We start from the raw sequence: 21,452 nt of genomic DNA, 5'->3' as shown, positions 1-21,452 counted from the left end.
TTGTGGGTTCAATTCCCGCATGGGCCACATATACTGAACATATGTTAACTGTAAGTCACCTTTGCATAAAAGCTGCCATAACAAAGATATTATAAGGAACGATTGATCTTATGTACATCATAATAAGCCTGTGTTATTTGTGAACCCCTCAAAACACATCTGAAGGGTGAGAATGGCCATGCGGAGATACAGGAAGTGCAGCCCTCCAGGTTCATAACTCTCAGTTTCACTAAAGGCTGTGTCATGGAGGGGAGGCAAGGGTTAAAATGAGACTGGTATTCCGGCAGGCGTCCTTCATTATCTGAAGTGCACGCTCGTCGGCGGCGGGAAAGGCCAAGAGACAATCTGGTGGAATTAACCTGACCTGTCGGCATCCGTTAACACACAGATGAATATTCATAAAAGGGAGTGTTTGTTTGCGTGCGCGCGCGCACCCTGCCACTCAGGATATGAAAATATGAATGACATTATAAAGCCCACTGGTAGCCCTTCCCTGCAGTCAAATGACCAAATCGCCCTCTAGTGGCCTCAAGGGTGGAATGTTATTCATATTTTTCATAATTTCATAATTAATCAATATTATTTTTTTCAAACACCGAAAATCCGGTGTTTCTATGTCAAACTGTTTTGTTATATTTCAGTCTTATGTGATGTATATAAAGTATATATATATTTTTTAAGTACACAATAAAATAACAATAACGAGGCTATATACAGGGGGTACCGGTACCGAGTCAATGTGCAGGGGTACAGGTTAGTCGAGGTAATTTGTACATGTAGGTAGGGGTAAAGTGACTATGCATAGATAATAAACAACGAGTAGCAGCACTGGGGGTCAATGTAAATAGTCCGGGTGGCCATTTGATTAATTGTTCAGCAGTCTTATGGCTTGGGGGTAGAAGCTGTTAAGGAGCATTTTGGACCTAGACTTGGCACTCCGGTACCGCTTGCCGTGCAGCAGCAGAGAGAACAGTCTATGACTTGTGACTCACTGTGCTTTGTGAAAACAAATTAACCATCTATTGTGATATCACCACAATAACAATTGGGTTAGAATGTGAGATTGGATAGAATGTTGAAGGTTTGGTCATTCCTAGACTTAGTTAATTTAAATTTGAATCATATTTGTATTTCATGCCCATCTCTGCTGGTGTTATGTGTTCGTTATGTGATGTAATAGTAATTGAAGGTCATTTGGAAGAAGGTGGTGTTTAACATTACATTCGTGCACAATGACACACAGTGGGGCCTTTTCTCCGATAGGAACCAAGTCAATACAATGACACAGCATTTTTGTGGTGTTGAGTTAGGGTAAGTCCAACCAGGTGTCAGGGTAGACTTATTTTGTGGCTGGGCTAAAGTCCTTTGTCTGCCTCTGTCAACCAGTCTTATTTCCTACTGATGGATAAAGATATTTTCTATGTTTTCCCTGTCCGCCTGTTTGAAGACACTGGTGTGGCATCAGTGTGTTTTATGGCTGAGATACTAGTGGCATCATCTCTAATGTCTTGTCACTGCTTTTGTCAGAGTGGAGTGAGCCTCTGCTGGCCTAGTACTCTCAGCAAGTGCGCACATACATACATACATACACACACACACACACACACACAAACGCACACACACGCAAACATACTTTACACACCCCACCACACACGCCCACACACAGTCACACTCTTTCTCACGAATACACTCTTTCTCTCTTTCTTCCCATGCACACACACACACACACATTATAGTTTGCATTCTAGCAGGTGTTGAGGCTAGTTTTTCAGAGGATGTCTGCTCTGTGAACTCCGAGTGACATCCCTGTCTGAATTGTAATCCTGAGCTGAAGGGAGAGCTGAGTAAACACTGGACTGGACAGGACTGTCTGTATCAGAATCAATAGTAATCTGTTGGATAGCATTGATAGCAGTCTGAGACATGTTGGTGCGACAGAGTTCAAAGCCCAGAGCTGCGCATACATCCGCGACTCAATAACAACCAATTCAAATGAGGTTTGTAAATATGATTGTATGTAATAATGGGCCGTGAATACTGTCATGTCTCTGCGACTGTGGGCAATTATTAGAGCAAGAATGACCATCAGTTTAGCTTGTTTTTGTTTCATTCTAGGATCTTAATTTGAGCACCCTGTTATAGGAGAACTTTCCTGCAATGCAAGACTTTTTAAACTTGTAGTGTATTTGAGGTTTAAAAAGTCTTCTGAAGTTTGTAATTTCCACTTTGAAATTTCTGACTTGATTTTCCCTTACGAAAAAAGTATCAAACCCTACAAAAATGTCCATTATTATAATCCACATAATAATTCACATTTCCTCTTGCTGCAGGATTATTTTCCTGCTGTAGCAAACTGGCTCAAATTGAGATCCTATACCTGTAGGTCAACCATGTTAGTGCTAACACTGTTGACAACAGCTGTTGATACTGTGACCTGATTTTGAACCTAACAGGCTATTGAGTTGATAATCATCACCAACTGAGTGTTTTTAAAGGTGACTATGGAAACATTTAAGCGCACCATTTTTTAAAATGTTTACCAGTTTTATAATGGGATAATTTGATCAGTTATAAGTAACATAAACAGTGTTTACATCTTAAAGTTTAGTAAAGACAGTATTTTGAACTCCCCCTAGCCGTTTATCAAGCAAGTGTTACGATTTCATCTAAGAATACTGTGAATGAGCTATAGATGGTTCCTTTTAGATGCATTGCCTTGTTTGTCTGTGGAGAGAATATTGACTAGCGTCTGTTCTCTGCATTATAGGATTTATCACACTAGCCTCCCTTGGCCAATCAGAAACCTTACCTGTGGACTGTCTCTCAGACCACAACATAAATGTCACGACCCCTTCTCTCCCAGCTCTGACATCTGATAGACCTACCTCTAGATTTATGTATCTCATTCACCAGGACTACGTCCCAAATGGCACCCTATTCTTGTGCACTACTTTTGACCAGAGCCTTCTGAACCCTGGTCAAAAGTAGTGCACTATAAAGGGAATAGGGTGCCATTTGGGGTGCAGACATGGTCAATATGTCCAATGCCTCCCCTCTACCCTGACAGTTTGTCAAAACATGGCTACGGAAACAAACGTGGTTCACAAATATGGGACAAAGTAATAGGCCTAGGCTTCTGCTACTTTGAGAACCAAACTGTTGTTTACTTTTCAATGGACATTAGTTCCAAATCTTCAAGTTCTGAACCATTTAGGCTGTTACTAACAATTTAGGATGTTACTAACAATGTAGGCTGTTATTAACAATGTAGGCTGTTACTAACTATTTAGGGTGTTACTAACAATTTAGGGTGTTAGTAACAATTTAGGCTGTTACTAACAATTTAGGCTGTTAGTAACAATTTAGGCTGTTACTAACAATTTAGGCTGTTACTAACAATGTAGGCTGTTACAAACAATTTAGGCTGTTAGTAACAATGTAGGCTGTTACAAACAATTTAGGGTGTTAGTAACAATGTAGGGTGTTAGTAACAATGTAGGCTGTTAGTAACAATGTAGGGTGTTAGTAACAATGTAGGCTGTTAGTAACAATTTAGGGTGTTTGTAACAATTTAGGGTGTTAGTAACAATTTAGGCTGTTACTAACAATGTAGGCTGTTACTAACAATTTAGGGTGTTAGTAACAATTTAGGGTGTTAGTAACAATTTAGGCTGTTACTATCAATGTAGGGTGTTACTAACAACTTAGGCTGCTACGAAGAATCAGTTGTTTGATTATAAAAAAAATGGTTTGTTTTCGAGTCCGACACAGTGAGAGGGTTACTGGATTGTAAAATTGATGGAGATATTTTAGTTTTTTTAAGTCCTGACTCCTGCTAGGTGGTAATTAGGTAGGACGTTTCTTTTCTCTTTCTCTTATATTTTGTGTTCTTTATCTTTTGATGTCAAACTTCATGTTCGGAATTTCATCACGTTGCTTTGTTTTGTGATGAATGTTCCATGTTCCTCTCTCTCTCTCTCTTGCTCTCCACTGACTCTTTTCACTCAGTTTCTCCTCTTTTGATTAGTACTGCATGGTACCCTTTCTGTCTTATTGAATTATTTTTGTTTTGTTTTTAACCTCTTATTCTTTTTCTTTCATATTTTCTTCCTCGTGGTAGCTATCATTATTATGATGGAATTATTATTGTGGAATGGCACTGGTAAGATGTAACATATTTCTACAGAGGACTACACTATTATATCTTCACATATACTGTATTGTGTGTGGTCCCCATTGCCCTTCCCTTTAGAAATAGTACTCTTTGTGGCAGTAGTTGAGCAATTCCTCATCTGTTTGTGGTGTGCTGTGTTGGCGTAACCCGTTGTATTTTGACCCCACTAGTATTGGTACTCTAAGATTGAGCTTTGTTGTTCTCTTCTCTTACTCAAACGTTTACTAAACTTTGTCGAACCCTATGTCTGGGAAATGACTGAGCGTTAATGACTGCAGTCCACAAGATGCTGAGAAACTTAGAAATATGCACTTTTTCATGACTGTTAAAAAGCACTGTGAGTAGATGTACTGTATATGCCTCATAGCAAATAAAGTGAGAAAGTGTGGAGTTCTCTACATGTTGAGGAATCCCCCTACAATAGACCCTGAAGGAATATGCTAATTAGATGGTATCGTTGCTTTAAAAATGATTCTGTTCCTGCATCAAACGCTTCAAATTGATATCTGAAGTAAACAATTTCAGGTAATTCACATTTCTTCAGATGCATAGCTTTAGTTAAACAATTAGCATCCTGCTGAGTAGATCACAGCATTTCTTATTTCCTTTCAACTAGCTAATGAGACTCCTTTATGCCGAGGTGAAAGGCGACTCAATTGACCAATTGCGATCAGCTTTTAAATGAATATCACCTCTCAGAATCGTCTCTTTTGTCTCTTTTCAAAAAGGAAATTGGTGCCAATTTAATGTGGTTGTTGTATTAGAACACTTTACTCCTCAACTTCTTTTCATTTTTTATATTTATACCCGACTATTAACACAGTGAACACTTTTCCCTCGTTTTCCGGTGAAAGCGCACAAGTGCTCTTTTTGCAGCGGTGGAACCATTGAGCGTGTCGCTCGAGTGGCATCATTGCGAGGGTATTCTCCGGCTCAGCGGGAGCTACTTCAGCTTTGGGAAATGAGCCAGGGTCTGTAGGACTGAAAGTGGTATGGAATTAAGTAGGAGAGTTTTTCAACTAAAAATAAATAAAAAATAATAATAAAATGCAGGAATAAATTATGCACTTTTGAAAGGCATTTTTAAATAACAAGCCCAAATGCTTCATAAAAAGTAAATTTCCGGAGTGAGTGAAAGCAGGAGGTACTGGTTGTTGGGGATATCTGCTACCTTGAACCATATTCTTCCAAGATAGCCCTCACGGGAAAATTACAATCATCATAAATTCTTAGTTGCAGATGTGAAAAGCAACGGCGACCAGATCCAATACTCATTACGCTGAAATATACAAACCAGGAAAGATAGGATAAATAATCTATTTATATCCTGTTCATGTCCCCCCTAATACGTGTATTATGTCCTCCGGCATCTCTATCCAATTCCCACTGTTGGAGTCGCCCATCCCTCTGCAAAATGTCCATAGTTCCAGGTCAATATTTCCCTCTTTTTTCTTGTTTTTTTACCCTCGTTGTCTCTCTGACCGTCCAGGGGGCAATCAGCTTGATGAAGTGCCTCTCCCAGCAGGTCATTAAGATAGACCTGGGAAAATGATGTTTAATGGTTGGCCCCAGTAATTTCATAAATCATTTATTTTTGCCATCGCACCTGGTCCATTTATTACAGGCGATTGAGGCGGACACTAGGCCCACCCGTATTTATTGAGGAGTGGAGACGCTTGTGAACCAAGATAATTAGGTTTAGCACCTGTAACTCACTCACAAATACGACTGAGAGCAAGAGGATTCTGGCTTCAAGAGTATTCAATGTAATCGGGATAGTGTTTTATTTGATCAGCCATTTTTGAATATTTCCTGTTTGTCTTTATGTTTATGTGTCTGTGGTAGTCCTCCTGAGCCCTCTCCTTTAACTACACTGTATATACAAAAGTATGTGGACACCCCTTCAAATTAGTGGATTTGGCTATTTCAGCCATACCCGTTGCTGACAGGTGTATAATATCGAGCACACAGCCATGCAATCGCCATAGACAAGAGCTAGAGCTGCCCCGGTCAACTGTGAGTGCTGTTATTGTGAAGTGGAAATGTCGAGGAGCAACAACGGCTCAGCCGCAAAGTGGTAGGCCACACAAGCGCACAGAACGGGACCGCTGAGTGCTGAAGCTCGTAGCGCGTAAAAATTGTTTGTCCTCGGTTGCAACACACACTACCGAGTTCCAAACTGCCTCTGGAAGCAATGTCAGCGCAATAACTGTTAGTTGGAAGCTTCATGAAAATGGGTTGCCATGGCCGAGCAGCCGCACACAAGCCTAAGATCACCACGCGCAATGCCAAGCATCGGCTGAAGTGTTGTAAAGCTCGCCGCCATTGGACTTTGGAGCAGTGGAAATGCGTTCTCTGGAGTAATGAATCACGCTTCACCATCTGCCAGTCCGACGGACGTATCTGGGTTTGGCTGATGCCAGGAGAATACTACCTGCCTGAATGCATAGTGCCAACTGTCAAGTTTGGTGGAGGAGCAATAATGGTCTGGGGCTGTTTTTCATGGTTCGGGCAAGGCCCCTTAGTTCCAGTGAAGGGAAATCTTAACGCTACAGCATACAATGACATTCTAGACGATTCTGTGCTTCCAACTTTGTGGCAACAGTTTGGGGAAGGCCCTTTCCTGTTTCAGGATGATAATGCCCCCGTGCACAAAGCGAGGTCCATACAGAAATGGTTTGTCAAGATCGGTGTGGAAGAACTTGACTGGCCTACACAGAGCCCTGACCTCAACCCTATCTAACACCTTTGGGATGAATTGGAACACCGACTGCAAGCCAGACCTAATTGCCCAACATCAGTGCCTGACCTCACTAATACTCTTGTGGCTGAATGGAAGCAAGTCCCCACAGTAATGTCCCAACATCTAGTGGAAAGCCTTCCCAGAAGAGTGGGGGCTGTTATAGCTGCAAAGGGGGGAACAACTCCATATTAATGCCCATGATTTTGAGTGAGATGTTCGAAGTGCAGGTGTCCACATACTTTTGGTTATGTGTGTATATGTAAGCCTGTCGTTTTCAAAATCATATTTTTAATATATTTGTTTTGGTGTTTTGTTTGATTATTGATTTTATGTTTTTCATTAATTTTTATTATTCCTGTCAGCTATGAAGATTACGAACCCGAGATCAAGTAAGATTAAAATTGACAAGTTATCATCTATTTATGACATCCTTCATTAACCATTAATTTCCTCATAACAAAATAATGAGTAATGTTTATACCACCTCCTGCCTTTAGTAAATGTTAAGTGAAGCTCTCCGTCAAATCATAGGGAATGCATACAGACACAGTCACACATCTCACTTAAAAAAAAAAATATATATTAGCTACAATAGGTACACTTCTCTTGAAGGAATCTCCAAACCCAGAACCAAATCTCCCGGTTTGTTACAAGAGAAGCAGTCATGCACTGTGTAATTCAAGCTTTGAAGAAAGTTATTATATTTTCATAAATTCCTTGATTTTGAATGCACAGGTATTTCTGATTATACTAGCATAAGTATTTACATTTTAGTCATTTAGCAGACGCTCTTATCCAGAGCGACTTACAGTTAGTGAGTGCATACATTTTCATACTGGCCCCCCGTGGGATACGAACCCACCACCCTGGCGTTGCAAGCGCCATGCTCTACCAACTGAGCTACACGGGGCTCCGTTATCTGTCAAGGCCTTTGGCACAACCCTCGGGCACCACATCCAAAATACTGTGTTCACATGTGTTCATATGCAAATTAACTTCCAGTGATTATGCCTTATATGCTAGCTCGGAGGTCATACAGACTATAATGTACATATTCAGTATACTCCAAGTACTCATTTGATATTGGAGAGTTACCTTGACTTGACTTTTCATCAGAGAGTGTTCCACTGCTACTACTCCTGAGATAGTAATAGTGTGTCTCCCATTTTCACAATTTTTAAACACTATTTCTTTGGTGTATTGGTCTGCTACTTTTCAAACACGTAATGGATGCAACACTTGAAAGAAGGCGAGAGAGAGAGAAATCCTAGGTGTCCCCTAGGAGCGAACGATAACAAAAGACGAAAACAAGATTAAATTCAATTTCACTCCTTTTTATTTTATCTCTAGTCGATTTGTCTCCTCTGTCGATTTTCCACTTCATTTCTCTCCTCCCTCCTGCCTTCCCTTCATCCAGTACTTTTGTCTGTCTGGTGGACATTTATTTTCACCTGTGTTTCTCTTTTTGATTCATCAGAATGTTACCAGACCAAGGTCGCAAATAGAATGGGGGAAGTCTGAAAACTCATTCTTGCAATATGTACTTTTTCAACCTGAAAGTTTGTTTTAAAATTTCTTCAGTGAACAGCTAGTCACGATGTTCCTTCTGAGTTGTACGCTACTGACAGAATGCTGAGTGGGAAGTCTAAGAACAGTCACCACTTCCTGTATCTGGTCTTAAAATGTAGAATCAGACTAAGACCTTGTAATTTCGCTCCAACAAAACATTTACTCTCCTTGTGCATTTCCATCTTTAGCTTCATGGGACAATGACATATTTACATAGTTACAGATTGTACTGTAAACTAATATTTGTAACCAGCTATATGTATGCACTGGTATCTGTCAGACAGAATGTGGGCCCTAGTCCACGATCATAACTGGCGGTAGTTGGTGATGAGCATAATTGACATTCATTTCTTTAGGAAATTACAGCCAACAAAAACTGAGGGCACGCAACTTCTCAAAAGTTATCGAGTTCATTTGGTACTCCTGTGTCAGTTCTGAGAACGTCCAGAATGTTGACATTGTCTCCATGTTGTGTTTCCAGATCGTGGGTGATTGGGGCCATCGCTCTGCTCTGTCTGCTGGGCCTGACCTGGGCCTTCGGCCTGATGTACGTCAACGAGAGCACGGTCATCATGGCCTACCTCTTCACCATCTTTAACTCCCTGCAGGGCATGTTCATCTTCATCTTCCACTGTGTCCTCCAGAAGAAGGTACGTGTTTTCCACTAACCTTGTGGTCCAGTGCCCATATTAAAAAAGTATCTCTGAGAAGGAGTGCTGATCTGGGATCAGGTCCCCTCTGTCCATGTAATCTTATTAATTGGGATCTAAAGGCAAAACCGATCCTAAATCAGCACTCCTAGTCTGAGAAGCTTGATACAAGTCAGCTCATCTTACTAAGAAGAGTTGGTTAAAGCATTTCAGATTGGGTGCAGGCTAATTTCACTCGACTCAGAACACATAAAATGTGAAGTGGTTATCTCACAATTTTACATGACATGGCTTATTCATTTGTAGAAAACTAGAAAGTATTGTAGGCAGGTAGCTTAGTGGGTAAGAGCGTTGTGCCAGTAACCGAAAGGTCGCTGGTTCTAATCCCCGAGCCGACTAGGTGAAAAATCTGTCGATGTGCCCTTAAGCAAGGCACTTAACCCTAATTGCTCCTGTAAGTCGCTCTGGATAAGAGCGTCTGCTAAATGACTAAAATGTAAATGTAGTTATTAACTACAGTATTTATTTTCTGAAAGTATCACAAAAAAGTTGTTTGGTTATCTGCGTCTGAATGGGAATGTGTGTGTCTGTGTATGTGTGTGTGTCTGTGTGTCGTCTATGTGTGTGTGTGTGTGTGTGGTTCACAGGTGCGTAAGGAGTACGGGAAGTGTCTGCGTACCCACTGCTGCAGTGGAAAGAGTGTGGAGAGTTCCATTGGCTCTGGGAAGAGCTCAGCCTCCCGCCCACCAGGGCGCTATTCCACAGGGTCACAGGTAGGAGGCGCCTCTCCTCTCACCTCTTTCAGCTGTCAGTGTATTCTGTTGATTACAAGCATATCTGATATTTACTTTTTTCTTGATTCTACCTGCTGATGTAGACCAGAGAGTTTATTTTATTACGTTTAGTATTTACTTGGTCAAATAGTACATTGTTAATGAATAGGTTGCAAACAATACATTTAGGAATCAACAGTACAACATCAGCCCCTGTCATGATGAAAACTAATTTCAGCATCCATAACCCTTTAATTACATACAGCAACACATTGACTACTAACCACTACCCCTAGTTTCCTCCATAAACCGCTCATAAAAACGCTGTAATTTATCGCCAACTCTGAGACTTTTAAATGAATGTGTAATTAGCAAAGTACATCGTTTACCAGTGTGCTCTGTGTGGTTACGGTGGTAGGGTTCTCTCTCTCTCTAAATAAAAGTAGGAAGGAGTAAAAGTGAGACTTGAACAGAGAAAGAGACCTTTGAACTTGAAATATGGACACTGAACAACCCCACTCTCACACAGACCTGGGTTGAAATGCACTGAACAAAAATATAAAGCAACATGTAAAGTGTTGGTCACATGTTTCATGAGCTGAAATAAAAGATCACAGAAATGTTCCATATGCACGAAAACCTTATTTCTCTCAATTTTGGTGCACAAATTTGTTTACATCCCAGTTAGTCAGCATTTCTCCTTTGCCAAGATAATCCATCCACCTGACAGGTGCGGCATATCAAGAAGCTGATTAAACAGCATGATCATTACACAGGTGCACCTTGTGTTTGGAACAATAAAGGCCTCTCTAAAATGTGCAATTTTGTCACACAACGCAATGTCACAGATGTCTCAAGTTTTGAGGGAGCGTGCAATTGGCATGCTGACTGCAGGAATGTCCAACAGAGCTGTTGCCAGAGCATGTAATGTTCATTTCTCTACCATAAGTCACCTCCAACATCGTTTTAGAGAATTTGACAGTACGTCCAACCGGCATCACAACCGCAGACCACGTGTATTGGGTCGTGTGGGTGAGCTGTTTGCTGATGTCAACGTTGTGAACAGAGTGTCCCATGGTGGCAGTGGGGTTATGGTATGGGCAGGCATAAGCTACGGACAACAAACACAATTGCATTTTATCAATGGCAATTTGAATGCACAGAGATACCGTGACAAGATCCTGAGGCCCATTGCCGTGCCATTCATCCGCCGCCATCACCTCATGTTCCAGCATGATAATGCATGGCCCCATGTCACAAGGATCTCTACACAATTCCTGAAAGCTGAAAATGTCCCAGTTCTTCCATGGCCTGCATACTCACAAGTCATGTCACCCATTGAGCATGTTTGAGATGCTCTGGATCGAAGTGTACGACAGCGTGTTCCTGTTCCCACCAATATCCAGCAACTTCGCAGAGCCATTGAAGAGGAGTGGGACAACATTCCACAGGCCACAATCAACAGCCTGATTATCTCTATGAGAAGGAGATGTGTCACGCTGCATGAGGCAAATGGTGGTCACACCAGATACTGATGCCCTTACCTTTTTTTTAAGGTATCTGTGACCAATCGATGCATATCTGTATTCCCAGTCATGTGAAATCCATAGATAAGGGCCTCATTTATTTATTTCAATTGACTGATTTTCTTATATGAACTGTAACTCAGTAAAATCTTTGAAATTGTTGTATATTGTGTTTATTCTCTCAAAGACTTAAGCTGTGCTTGATTGAGCTTGTGTAGCGCAATGGACTAGTCCCAAAAGTGCAAACCCTGCCCCGGCTGTTACTCCAGACAGGCCTGCTCCCACAAGCAATCCCAGCCACGTACAGTTGAACATGGTCTTGACTCTTACAGTAGTGTAGAGCAACGGGTTAGCAATAACAGCAGGGAGAGGTAGCAATACCAGCAGCAATTACTTAATTGTGATAACACTATTGTGATGTGTTGAAGTCAAACCTTTACAAATACTTACAGAAAGACACAGTACCAAAGAATACAGTAATTTACTGCAGGGAAATCCAACCTATGTGGAGAGGTCTGAATGAATGCATCATCACAGGGTTGAGGTGTGTTTTTATACGGCCAGTGAATGATGCTTCGCCCACCCAAAACATATATAGTGCCTATAGAAAGTCTACACCCCCTTGAACCTTTTCAACATTTTGTTGCGTTACAAAGTGGGATTGAAATAGATCTCGTTGTAACTTTTTGACATTGATCTACACAAAATACTCCATAATGTCAGTTAATTTAAAAAAAAAACGAATTAATAATAATTGAATAACTACAATTTAGTTGTTGCATAAGTATTCACCCCCTTTGTTTAGGCAAGCCTAAATTAGTTCAGAAGTAACATTTGGCTTAAGAAATCACGTAATAAGTTATATGGACTCACTCTGTGTGAAATAATAGGGGTTGACATTATTTTTTTAAATGATTATCCCTTCCTCTGTCCCCATACATACAACATCTGTAAGGACACTCAGTCAAGTATTGAATTTCAAGCGCAGATTCAACTACAAAGACCAGGGAGCTTTTCGAAAGCCTCATAAAGAAGGGCAGTGATTCGTAGATGGGTAACAATAACAAATCTGACATTGAATATACAGTGCATTTGGAAAGTATTCAGACCCCTTAACTTTTTCCACATTTTGTTACGTTACAGCCTTATTCTAAAATGGATTGCATCGTTTTCAATCTACACAAAATACCTCATAATGAGACAGCAAAAACTGGTTTTTAGAATTTTTTGAAAATGTCTTAAAAATAAAAAATTGAAATGTCACATTTACATAAGTATTCAGACCCTTTACTCAGTACTTTGTTGAAGCACCTTTGGAAGCGATTACAGCCTCGACTCGTCTTCGGTATGACGCTACAAGCTTGGCACACCTGTATTTTGGGAGTTTCTCCCATTCTTCTCTGCAGATCCTCCCAAGCTCTGTCAGGTTGGATGGGGAGCATCGCTGCACAGCTATTTTCAGGTCTCTCCAGAGATGTTCGATCCGGCTCTGACTGGGCCACTCAAGGACATTCAGAGACTTGTCCAGAAGCCACTCCTGCGTTGTCTTGGCTGTGTGCTTAGGGTCGTTGTCCTATTGGAAGGTGAACCTTCACCCCAGTCTGAGGTCCTGAGTGCTCTGAAGCAGGTTTTCATCAAGGATCTCTCTGTACTGTGCTCCATTAATCTTTCCCTCGATCCTGACTAGTCTCCCAGTCCCTGCCGCTGAAAAACATCCCCACAGCATGATGCTGCCACCACTGTGCATCACCGTAGGGATGGTGCCAGGTTTCCTCCAGATATGACGCTTGGCATTTAGGCCAAAGCGTTCAATCTTGGTTTCATCAGACCACAGAATCTGGTTTCTCATGGGCTGAGAGTCCTTTAGGTGCCTTTTGGCAAACTCCAAGCGGGCTGTCATGTGCCTTTTACTGAGGAGTGGCTTCCGTCTGGCCACTCTACCATAAAGGCCTGATTGGTGGAGTGCTGCAGAGATGGTTGTCCTTCTGGAAGGTTGTCCCATCTCCACAGAGGAACTCTGGAGCTCTGTCAGAGTGACCATCGGGTTCTTGGTCACCTCCCTGACCAAGGCCCTTCTCCCCCGATTCCTCAGTTTGTCCGGGCGGCCAGCTCTAGGAAGAATCTTGGTGGTTCCAAACTTCTTCCATTTAAGAATGATGGAGGCCACTGTGTTCTTGGGGACCTTCAATGATGCGGAAATGTTTTGGTACCCTTCCCCAGATCTGTGCCTCGACACAATCCTGTCTCGGAGCTCTACAGACAATTCCTTTGACCTCATGGCTTGGTTTTTGCTCTGACATGCACTGAACTGTGGGACCTTATATAGACAAGTGTGTGCCTTTCCAAAACATGTCCAACCAATTGAATTTACCACAGGTGGACTCCAATCAAGTTGTAGAAACATCTCAAGGAGGATAAATGGAAACAGGATGCACCTGAGCTCAATTTTGAGTCTCATAGCAAAGGGTCTGAATATTTATCTAAATAAGGTATTTCTGTTTTTGTTTTTTTTGCAAATAATTATTAAAACCTGTTTTCGCTTTGTCTTTATGGGGTATTTTGTGTAGATTGATGAGGGAAAAAAATAATGTAATCCATTTTAGAATAAGGCTGTAAAGTAGCAAAACGTGGATAAAGGGAAGGGGTCTGAATACTTTCCGAATGCACTCTATCTTTAAGAATGGTCTAGTTAATAATTATGCTATGGATGATGTATTAATCTGATCCAAGATGGCGTAGCAGTGCGGTCGTGGTTTCTGTAGTGTCCTGATGTAAATAGCCTGTTTTTTAGTTTTTTTGTCTTTTTCGTATATATTTCTCAATCTCACTTTCCATCCTTTAACTAAATATACTTTCCTGCAACCCGCCTCACCCAATGTGGAACGGATTCTATTATTTAATTATACCTTCTTATCTAGAACATCCGGCTGAAGCTAGCCAGCTAGCCAGCTAACTAGCTACTTGCTATTAGCCACCGTTAGCTGTCTTCACCATTGTCCATGGCCTGCGCTACCTACCAGCCAGCTCTAGCCTGGACAGTTATCGGCCAGTCTGCACATCGCGCTATCGAGCCATAGCACATCGGATTTTCTTACGAATCACTGAATCACTGGACCTTAACACCGGATCATCGGAACTAGCTAGCTGCAACCGAATGGCTGTTGTTGTTGTTGGCTAATCACTGCTGTCCAGAAGCAAGCCCCAGTTAGCCTTGAGCTAGCCTCGAGCCAGGCCCATCTCCCGGCTATCTAACTCTCTGTCAACCGGACGGGACCTCCTAGTGTTGACACGGAGCCCCGCCGATCCATCACGACTGGTCTGCCAACGTAATCGTCTGATGTGGTGTCAACAGGCTTCCCGTTGCCCCGGCCCACTAGCACACGCAATCAACAGCCGTGCCTCCTGCTTGCCTGTGCTGTAGCAGCCACTGAACTGCTCCCGGACTCACCTATTGCTGTTCACTGGACCTTATGATCACTCAGCTACACAGCTGATGCCTGCTGGACTGTTCCTTTATATGGTACCCCATCCTGTTTATCTGTTTAGCCTCAGCTCAAACTTTCGTCGCCATTACCAGCTGTTGTCTTAGCTCTCTCGAATAACACCTGTGATTGCTTTATGCCTCTCTCTCATGTCAATATGCCTTGCCTATTGCTGTTTCGGTTAGTTCTTACTGTACTTTTTCACTGTAGAGCCCCCAGTCCCGCTCAACCTGCCTCAGATGGCTCCTTTGTTCCACCCCCCACACACGCGGAGACCGGCTCAATCGGTGCCTCCAGTGATGCTATCTATTTCATCGTTACCCAACGCTTAGGTTTACCTCTACTGTACTCATATCCTTCCATATCCTTGTCTGTACATAATGCCCTGAATCTATTCTACAACGCACGGAAATCTGCCCCTTTTATTTTCTGTACCCAATGCACTAGAAGACCAGTTCTTAAAGCCTTTAGCCGTATCCTTATTCTATTCCTCCTCTGTTCCTCTGGTTACGTAGAGGTTAACCCAGGCCCTGTAGACGTCAGTATCACTCCTACTCCCCAGGCGCTATCATTTGTTGACTTCTGTAACTGCAAAAGCCTTGGTTTCTTGCATGTTAACATCAGAAGCCTCCTCCCTAAGTTTGAGTTATTAGGTGCGTTAGCACACTCCGCCAACCCTGATGTTCCCAACAACATTTTCCATCTAAATAGAACTGCCAAAGGGGGCGGAGTTGCAATCAACTGTAGAGATAGCCTGCAGAGCTCTATCATACTATCCAGGTCTGTGCCCAAACAGTTTGAGCTTCTACTTCTAAAAATCCACCTTTCCAGAAATAAGTCTCTCACTGTTGCCGCTTGCTGCAGACCCCCCTCCGCCCCCAGCTGTGCCCTGGACACCATATGTGAATTGATCGCCCCCCATCTATCCTTAGAGTTCGTATTGCTTTGTGACCTAAACTGGGATATGCTTAACACCCTGGCCATCCTACAATCTAAACTAGATGCCCTCAATCTTACACAAATTATCAAGGAACCTACCAGGTACAACCCTAAATCCGTTAACATGGGCACCCTCATAGATATCATCCTGACTAATTTACCCTCTAAATACACCTCCGCTGTCTTCAACCAGGATCTCAGCAATCACTGCCTCATTGCCTGCATCCGTAATGGGTCCGCGGTCAAACGACCACCCCTCATCACTGTCAAACGCTCCCTAAAACACTTCAGCGAGCAGGCCTTTCTAATTGACCTGGCCCGAGTATCCTGGATGGATATTGAGAACTAAGAACAGATATAGCCCCTGGTTCACCCAAGACTTGACTGCCCTTGACCAGCACAAAAACATCCTGTGGCGTACTGCATTAGCATCGAACAGCCCCCACGATATTAAACTTTTTAGGGAAGTCAGGAACCAATATACACAATCAGTTAGGAAAGCGAAGGATAGCTTTTTCAAACAGAAATTTGCATCCTGTAGCACTAACTCCAAAAGGTTTTGGGACACTGTAAAGTGAAGAATAAGAGCACCTCCTCCCAGCTGCCCACTGCACTGAGGCTAGGAAACACTGTCACTACCAATAAATCTACGATAATCAAAAATTTCAACAAGCATTTTGCTATGGCTGGCCATGCTTTCCACCTGGCTAACCCTACCCCGGCCACCAGCTCTGCACCCTCCGCTGCAACTTGCCCACGCGACCTGGCCAAGGCTTTCGACTCCGTCAATCACCGCATTCTTATTGGCAGACTAAATAGCCTTGGTTTCTCAAATGACTGCCTCACCTGGTTCATCAACTACTTCTCAGATAGAGTTCAATGTTACAAATCGGAGGGCCTGTTGTCTGGACCTCTGGCAGTCTCTATGGGGGTGCCACAGTGTTCAATTCTCGGGCCAACTCTATTCTCTGTGTATATCAATGATGTTGCTCTTGACTGGTGACTCTCAGATCCACCTCTACGCAGACGACACCATTTTGTATACATCTAGCCCTTCATTGGACACTGTGTTAACAAACCTCCAAACGAGCTTCAATGCCATACAGCACTTCTTCCGTAGCCTCCAACTGCTCTTAAACGCTAGTTGCATGCTAAATGTATGCTCTTCAATCGAACGCTGCTTGCACCCGCCCGCCCGACTAGAATCACTACTCTCGGCGGGTCTGACTTAGAATATGTGGACAACTACAAATACCTAGGTGTCTGGTTAGACCGTAAACTCTCCTTCCAGACTCACATTAAGCATCTCCAATCCAAAGTTAAATCTAGAATCGGCTTCCTATTTCTCAACAAAGCCTCCTTCACTCATGCTGCCAAACATGCCCTCGTAAAACTGACTATCCTACCGATCCTTCGGCGATGTCATTTACAAAATAGCCTCCAACACTCTACTCAGCAAATTGGATGTAGTCTATCACAGTGCCATCCGTTTGTGACCTGTACGCTCTCGTTGGCTGGCCCTCACTACATATTCGTTGCCAAACCCACTGGCTGCAGGTCATCTATAAATCACTGCAAGGCAAATCCCTGCCTTATCTTAGTTCATTGGTCACCATAGCAACACCCACCCATAGAATGCTCTCCAGCAGGTATATCTCACTGGTCATCCCCAAAGCCAACACCTCCTTTGGCCGCCATTCCTTCCAGTTCTCTGCTGCCAATGACTGGAATGTACTGCAAAAATCTCTGAAGCTGGAGACTCTTATCTCCCTCACTAACTTTAAGCATCAGAGCAGCTTACCGATCACTGCACCTGTACACAGCCCATCTGTAATTAGCCCACCCAACTACCTCATCCCCATATTGTTATTTATTTTGCTAATTTGCACCCCAGTATCTCTATTTGCACATCATCTTCTGCACATGTATCATTCCAGTGTTAATACTAAATTGTAATTATTTTGCACTATGGCTTATTTATTGCCTTACCTTCGTAACTTACTACATTTGCACACACTGTATATAGATTTTCTGTTGTGTTATTGACTGTACATTTTGTTTATCCCATATGTAACTCTGTGTTGTTGTTTTTATCGCACTGCTTTGCTTTATCTTGGCCAGGTCGCAGTTGTAAATTAGAACTTGTTCTCAACTGGCTTATTTGGTTAAATAAAGGTGAAATAAATACATAAATAAAAAATGAAACCACCCAGACACATCAAAGATGCAGTCATCCTTCTGAACTGAGCTGCAGGACAGGAAGGAAACTGCTTAGGGATGTCACCATGAGACCATTGGGGATTTTAAAACAGCTATAGAGTTCAGTGGCTGTGATGGGAGAAAACTGAGGATGGATCAACAACATAGTAGTGACTCCACAATAATGACCTAAATGACACATAGAAAAGAAGAATGAAAATGAACACTTATCTAATCAAGGTATATTAGTGTTTTATTCTTCATTAATAAAAAAAATGAGAATTTTTCTTCCACTTTGACATTACTTTGAATATGTTGTGTAGATCGTTGATTAAAAAAAAAGGCAATTAAATCAATTTTAATCCCACTTTGTAACACAGTAAAATGTGACTTTCTATAGTATGTTCTAACTGGAAGCCATCTAGTCTTCTGAACACTGATTACATTACCGTTACAAAGCCCCACTGACGTGTTAGTTGTATTGTTCCCTCTCTGCAGAGCCGGATCCGTCGGATGTGGAACGACACAGTCAGGAAACAGTCGGAGTCGTCTTTCATAACCGGCGACATCAACAGCTCAGCGTCGTTGAACCGAGGTAATAATAATTAGTCAGTTAACACAACGCATGCTTGAACGCCCTGCAACCCACCAGCCTCACATTTAGGTTTCCAGCATTGTGTGATGTCAAGGAAGAAGGGAGAAATTGCATATGCAGGCTTTTGTTCCGCCGCAGCACAAAGACAATGGTTTCTTTGGTCTGGATTGACGAATAATGGTCTTCTGTCTGGATCGTGATTGTTTGAATCAGGTGTGTTAGTGCTGGGCTGGGACAAAATCATGCACACCCTGTAGCTTTCCAGGACCGGAGTTCGAGGTTCTTGCCCTATGCTCATCCAGTGTCCTGACAGTGAAATATGCTATCCATCAAGTCAGCATAGTGTGGGTGTTTTTCACACTTGATCGTGCCATGGTCGCTTGACAAGAGATAGTCCACTTTGTGTTTTGTGCACAGAACAAAAGTATATGTCTCCCACCCACCTGCTCATATATACAGTACCAGTCAAAGGTTTGGACACACTACTCATTCAAGGGTTTTTCTTTATTTTTATAATTTTCTACATTGTAGAATAATAGTGAAGACATCAAAACTATGAAATAACACATGGAATCACGTAGTAACCAAAATAGTGTTCAACAAATCAAAATATTTTTTATATTTGAGATTCTTCAAATAGCCACCCTTTGCCTTGGTGACAGCTTTGCACACTCTTGGCATTCTCTCAACCGGCTTCACCTGGATTGCTTTTCCAACAGTCTTGAAGGAGTTCCCACATATGCTGAGCACTTGTTGGCTACTTTTCCTTCACTCTGCGGTCCGACTCATCCCAAACCATCTAAACCATCTGGGTTGAGGTCGGGAGATTGTGGAGGACAGGTCATCTGATGCAGCACCCCATCACTCTCCTTTTTGGTAAAATAGCCCTTACACAGCCTGGAGGTGTGTTGGGTCATTGTCCTGTTGAAAAACAAATGATTGTCCCACTAAGCTCAAACCTGATGGGATGGCGTATCACTGCAGAATGCTGTGGTAGCCATGCTGGTTAAGTGTGCCTTGAATTCTAAATGAATCACAGACAGTGTCACCAGCAAAGCACCCCCACACCATAACACCACCTCCTCCATGCTTTACGTTGGGAAATACATATGCGGAGATCATCCGTTCACCCACACGCGTCTCACAAAGCCACAGCGGTTAGAGCCAAAAATCTCACATTTGGAGACCAGACCAAAGGACACATTTCCACCGGTCTAATGTCCATTGCTTGTGTTTCTTGGCCCAACCATGTCTCTTCTTCTTATTGGTGTCCTTTAGTAGTGGTTTCTTTGCAGCAATTAGACCATGATGGCCTGAGTAACACAGTCTCCTCTGAACAGTTGATGTTGATGTGTCTGTTACTTGAACTCTGTGAAGCATTTATTTGGGCTGCAATTTCTGAGGCTGGTAACTCTAATGAACTTATCCTCTGCAGCAGAGGTAGCTCTGGGTCTTCCATTCCTGTGGCGGTCCTCATGAGAGCCAGTTTCATCATAGCGCTTGATGGTTTTTGCGACTGTACTTGAAGAAACTTTCAAAGTTCTTGAAATGTTCCGTATTGACTGACCTTCATGTCTTAAAGTAATGATGGACTGTCGTTTCTCTTTGCTTATTTGAGCTGTTCTTGCCATAATATGGACTTGGTCTATTACCAAATAGGGCTATCTTCTGTATACCCCCCTACCTCGCCACAACACAACTGATTGGCTCAAAGACATTATGAAGGAAATAAATTCCACAAATTAACTTTTAAGAAGGCACACCTGTTAATTTAAATGCATTCCAGGTGATGCTGGTTGAGAGAATGCCAAGAGTGTGCAAAGCTGTCATCAAGGCACAGGTTGGCTATTTGAATATATTTTGATTTGTTTAACACCTTTTTGGTTACTACATGATTCCATATGTGTTATTTCATAGTTTTGATGTCTAAACTATTATTCTACAATGTAAAATAAAATAAACAATAAAAAAAAACCTTGAATGAGTATGTGTGTCCAAACTTTTGACTGGTAGTTTATATATGTATATAAGGGGTCCTGTTGTTTTCTAAAATAATTATTAATCCCTTACTTTATTAAAATAGTAACTGGGTCGATCCACAAGTTTTATTTCACAACATTTTTACATTCTGTCATAAAGACATGTTCAACTTAATAAAATACCCCATCTCAAGAGGTTAAATAAAAAAGGGACTATAGTAAGTGCCTATTAAGTGCCAAATAAAGTAACAGGATTTACTGTAACAACAGGATTGACCATAACAACAGTGTTGACGATTTCATTTTAAATCAGCCATAAATCCCCTTGTGACAGGGGCAATGGACGCTGCTTGTGTGCAACAGGGAGGGACAATTGTATGCTAGCGTCACCCCAAAAATTGAATTGTTGAAACATTTCTAGCCTGTCTATCTAACGTGTAATGCTCGACCCGCTCAGTTTTCCACCACGAAACACCAGAAAATGTCAGAAAATAGTAAAACCAGCTCACCTGCTTTTACACTATGATGTGACTATTAGATGTTTGTTTTTTAAAGGAATAGTCTCACCATATTAAAACAAAAGTTCAGTTCACGTAACAGGGTTGGCCTTCAAATGAGGGACATGGTTTTTTTAACCTTAAAATGAATCACTAATAACATGAAATAGATAATACTATTCAGAAATGACTGTCAAAGCAACGAAATATCTAGGGCATTACAATGATGGTGACAACTTGGAGACATTTTGGGGTTAAATGTGTTAAAATCTTTCTAGAAGTCACAGAGGATGCTGAATATTGCCACTTTAGTAGGTTTTTATTCA

General features: G+C 42.0%; 1 protein-coding gene across 1 annotated transcript in view; it reads left to right on the top strand.

Annotated features, from left to right (window-relative positions):
* LOC121572102 (adhesion G protein-coupled receptor L3-like) overlaps window positions 1-21,452 on the top strand; it is a 240,196-nt gene that overhangs the window by 206,990 nt on the left and 11,754 nt on the right. The window contains 3 exon segments of the mRNA XM_045221718.1: window positions 8,968-9,136; window positions 9,784-9,909; window positions 18,554-18,650. Of these exon segments, the coding sequence (XP_045077653.1) occupies window positions 8,968-9,136; window positions 9,784-9,909; window positions 18,554-18,650 (392 nt within the window).

Source organism: Coregonus clupeaformis, chromosome 8 (genome assembly GCF_020615455.1).
Source record: "Coregonus clupeaformis isolate EN_2021a chromosome 8, ASM2061545v1, whole genome shotgun sequence".
Classification (NCBI taxonomy): Eukaryota; Metazoa; Chordata; class Actinopteri; order Salmoniformes; family Salmonidae; genus Coregonus; species Coregonus clupeaformis.
The sequence above is the reverse complement of the archived record's forward strand: the minus strand, read 5'-3'. Positions and strand labels throughout refer to the sequence as shown.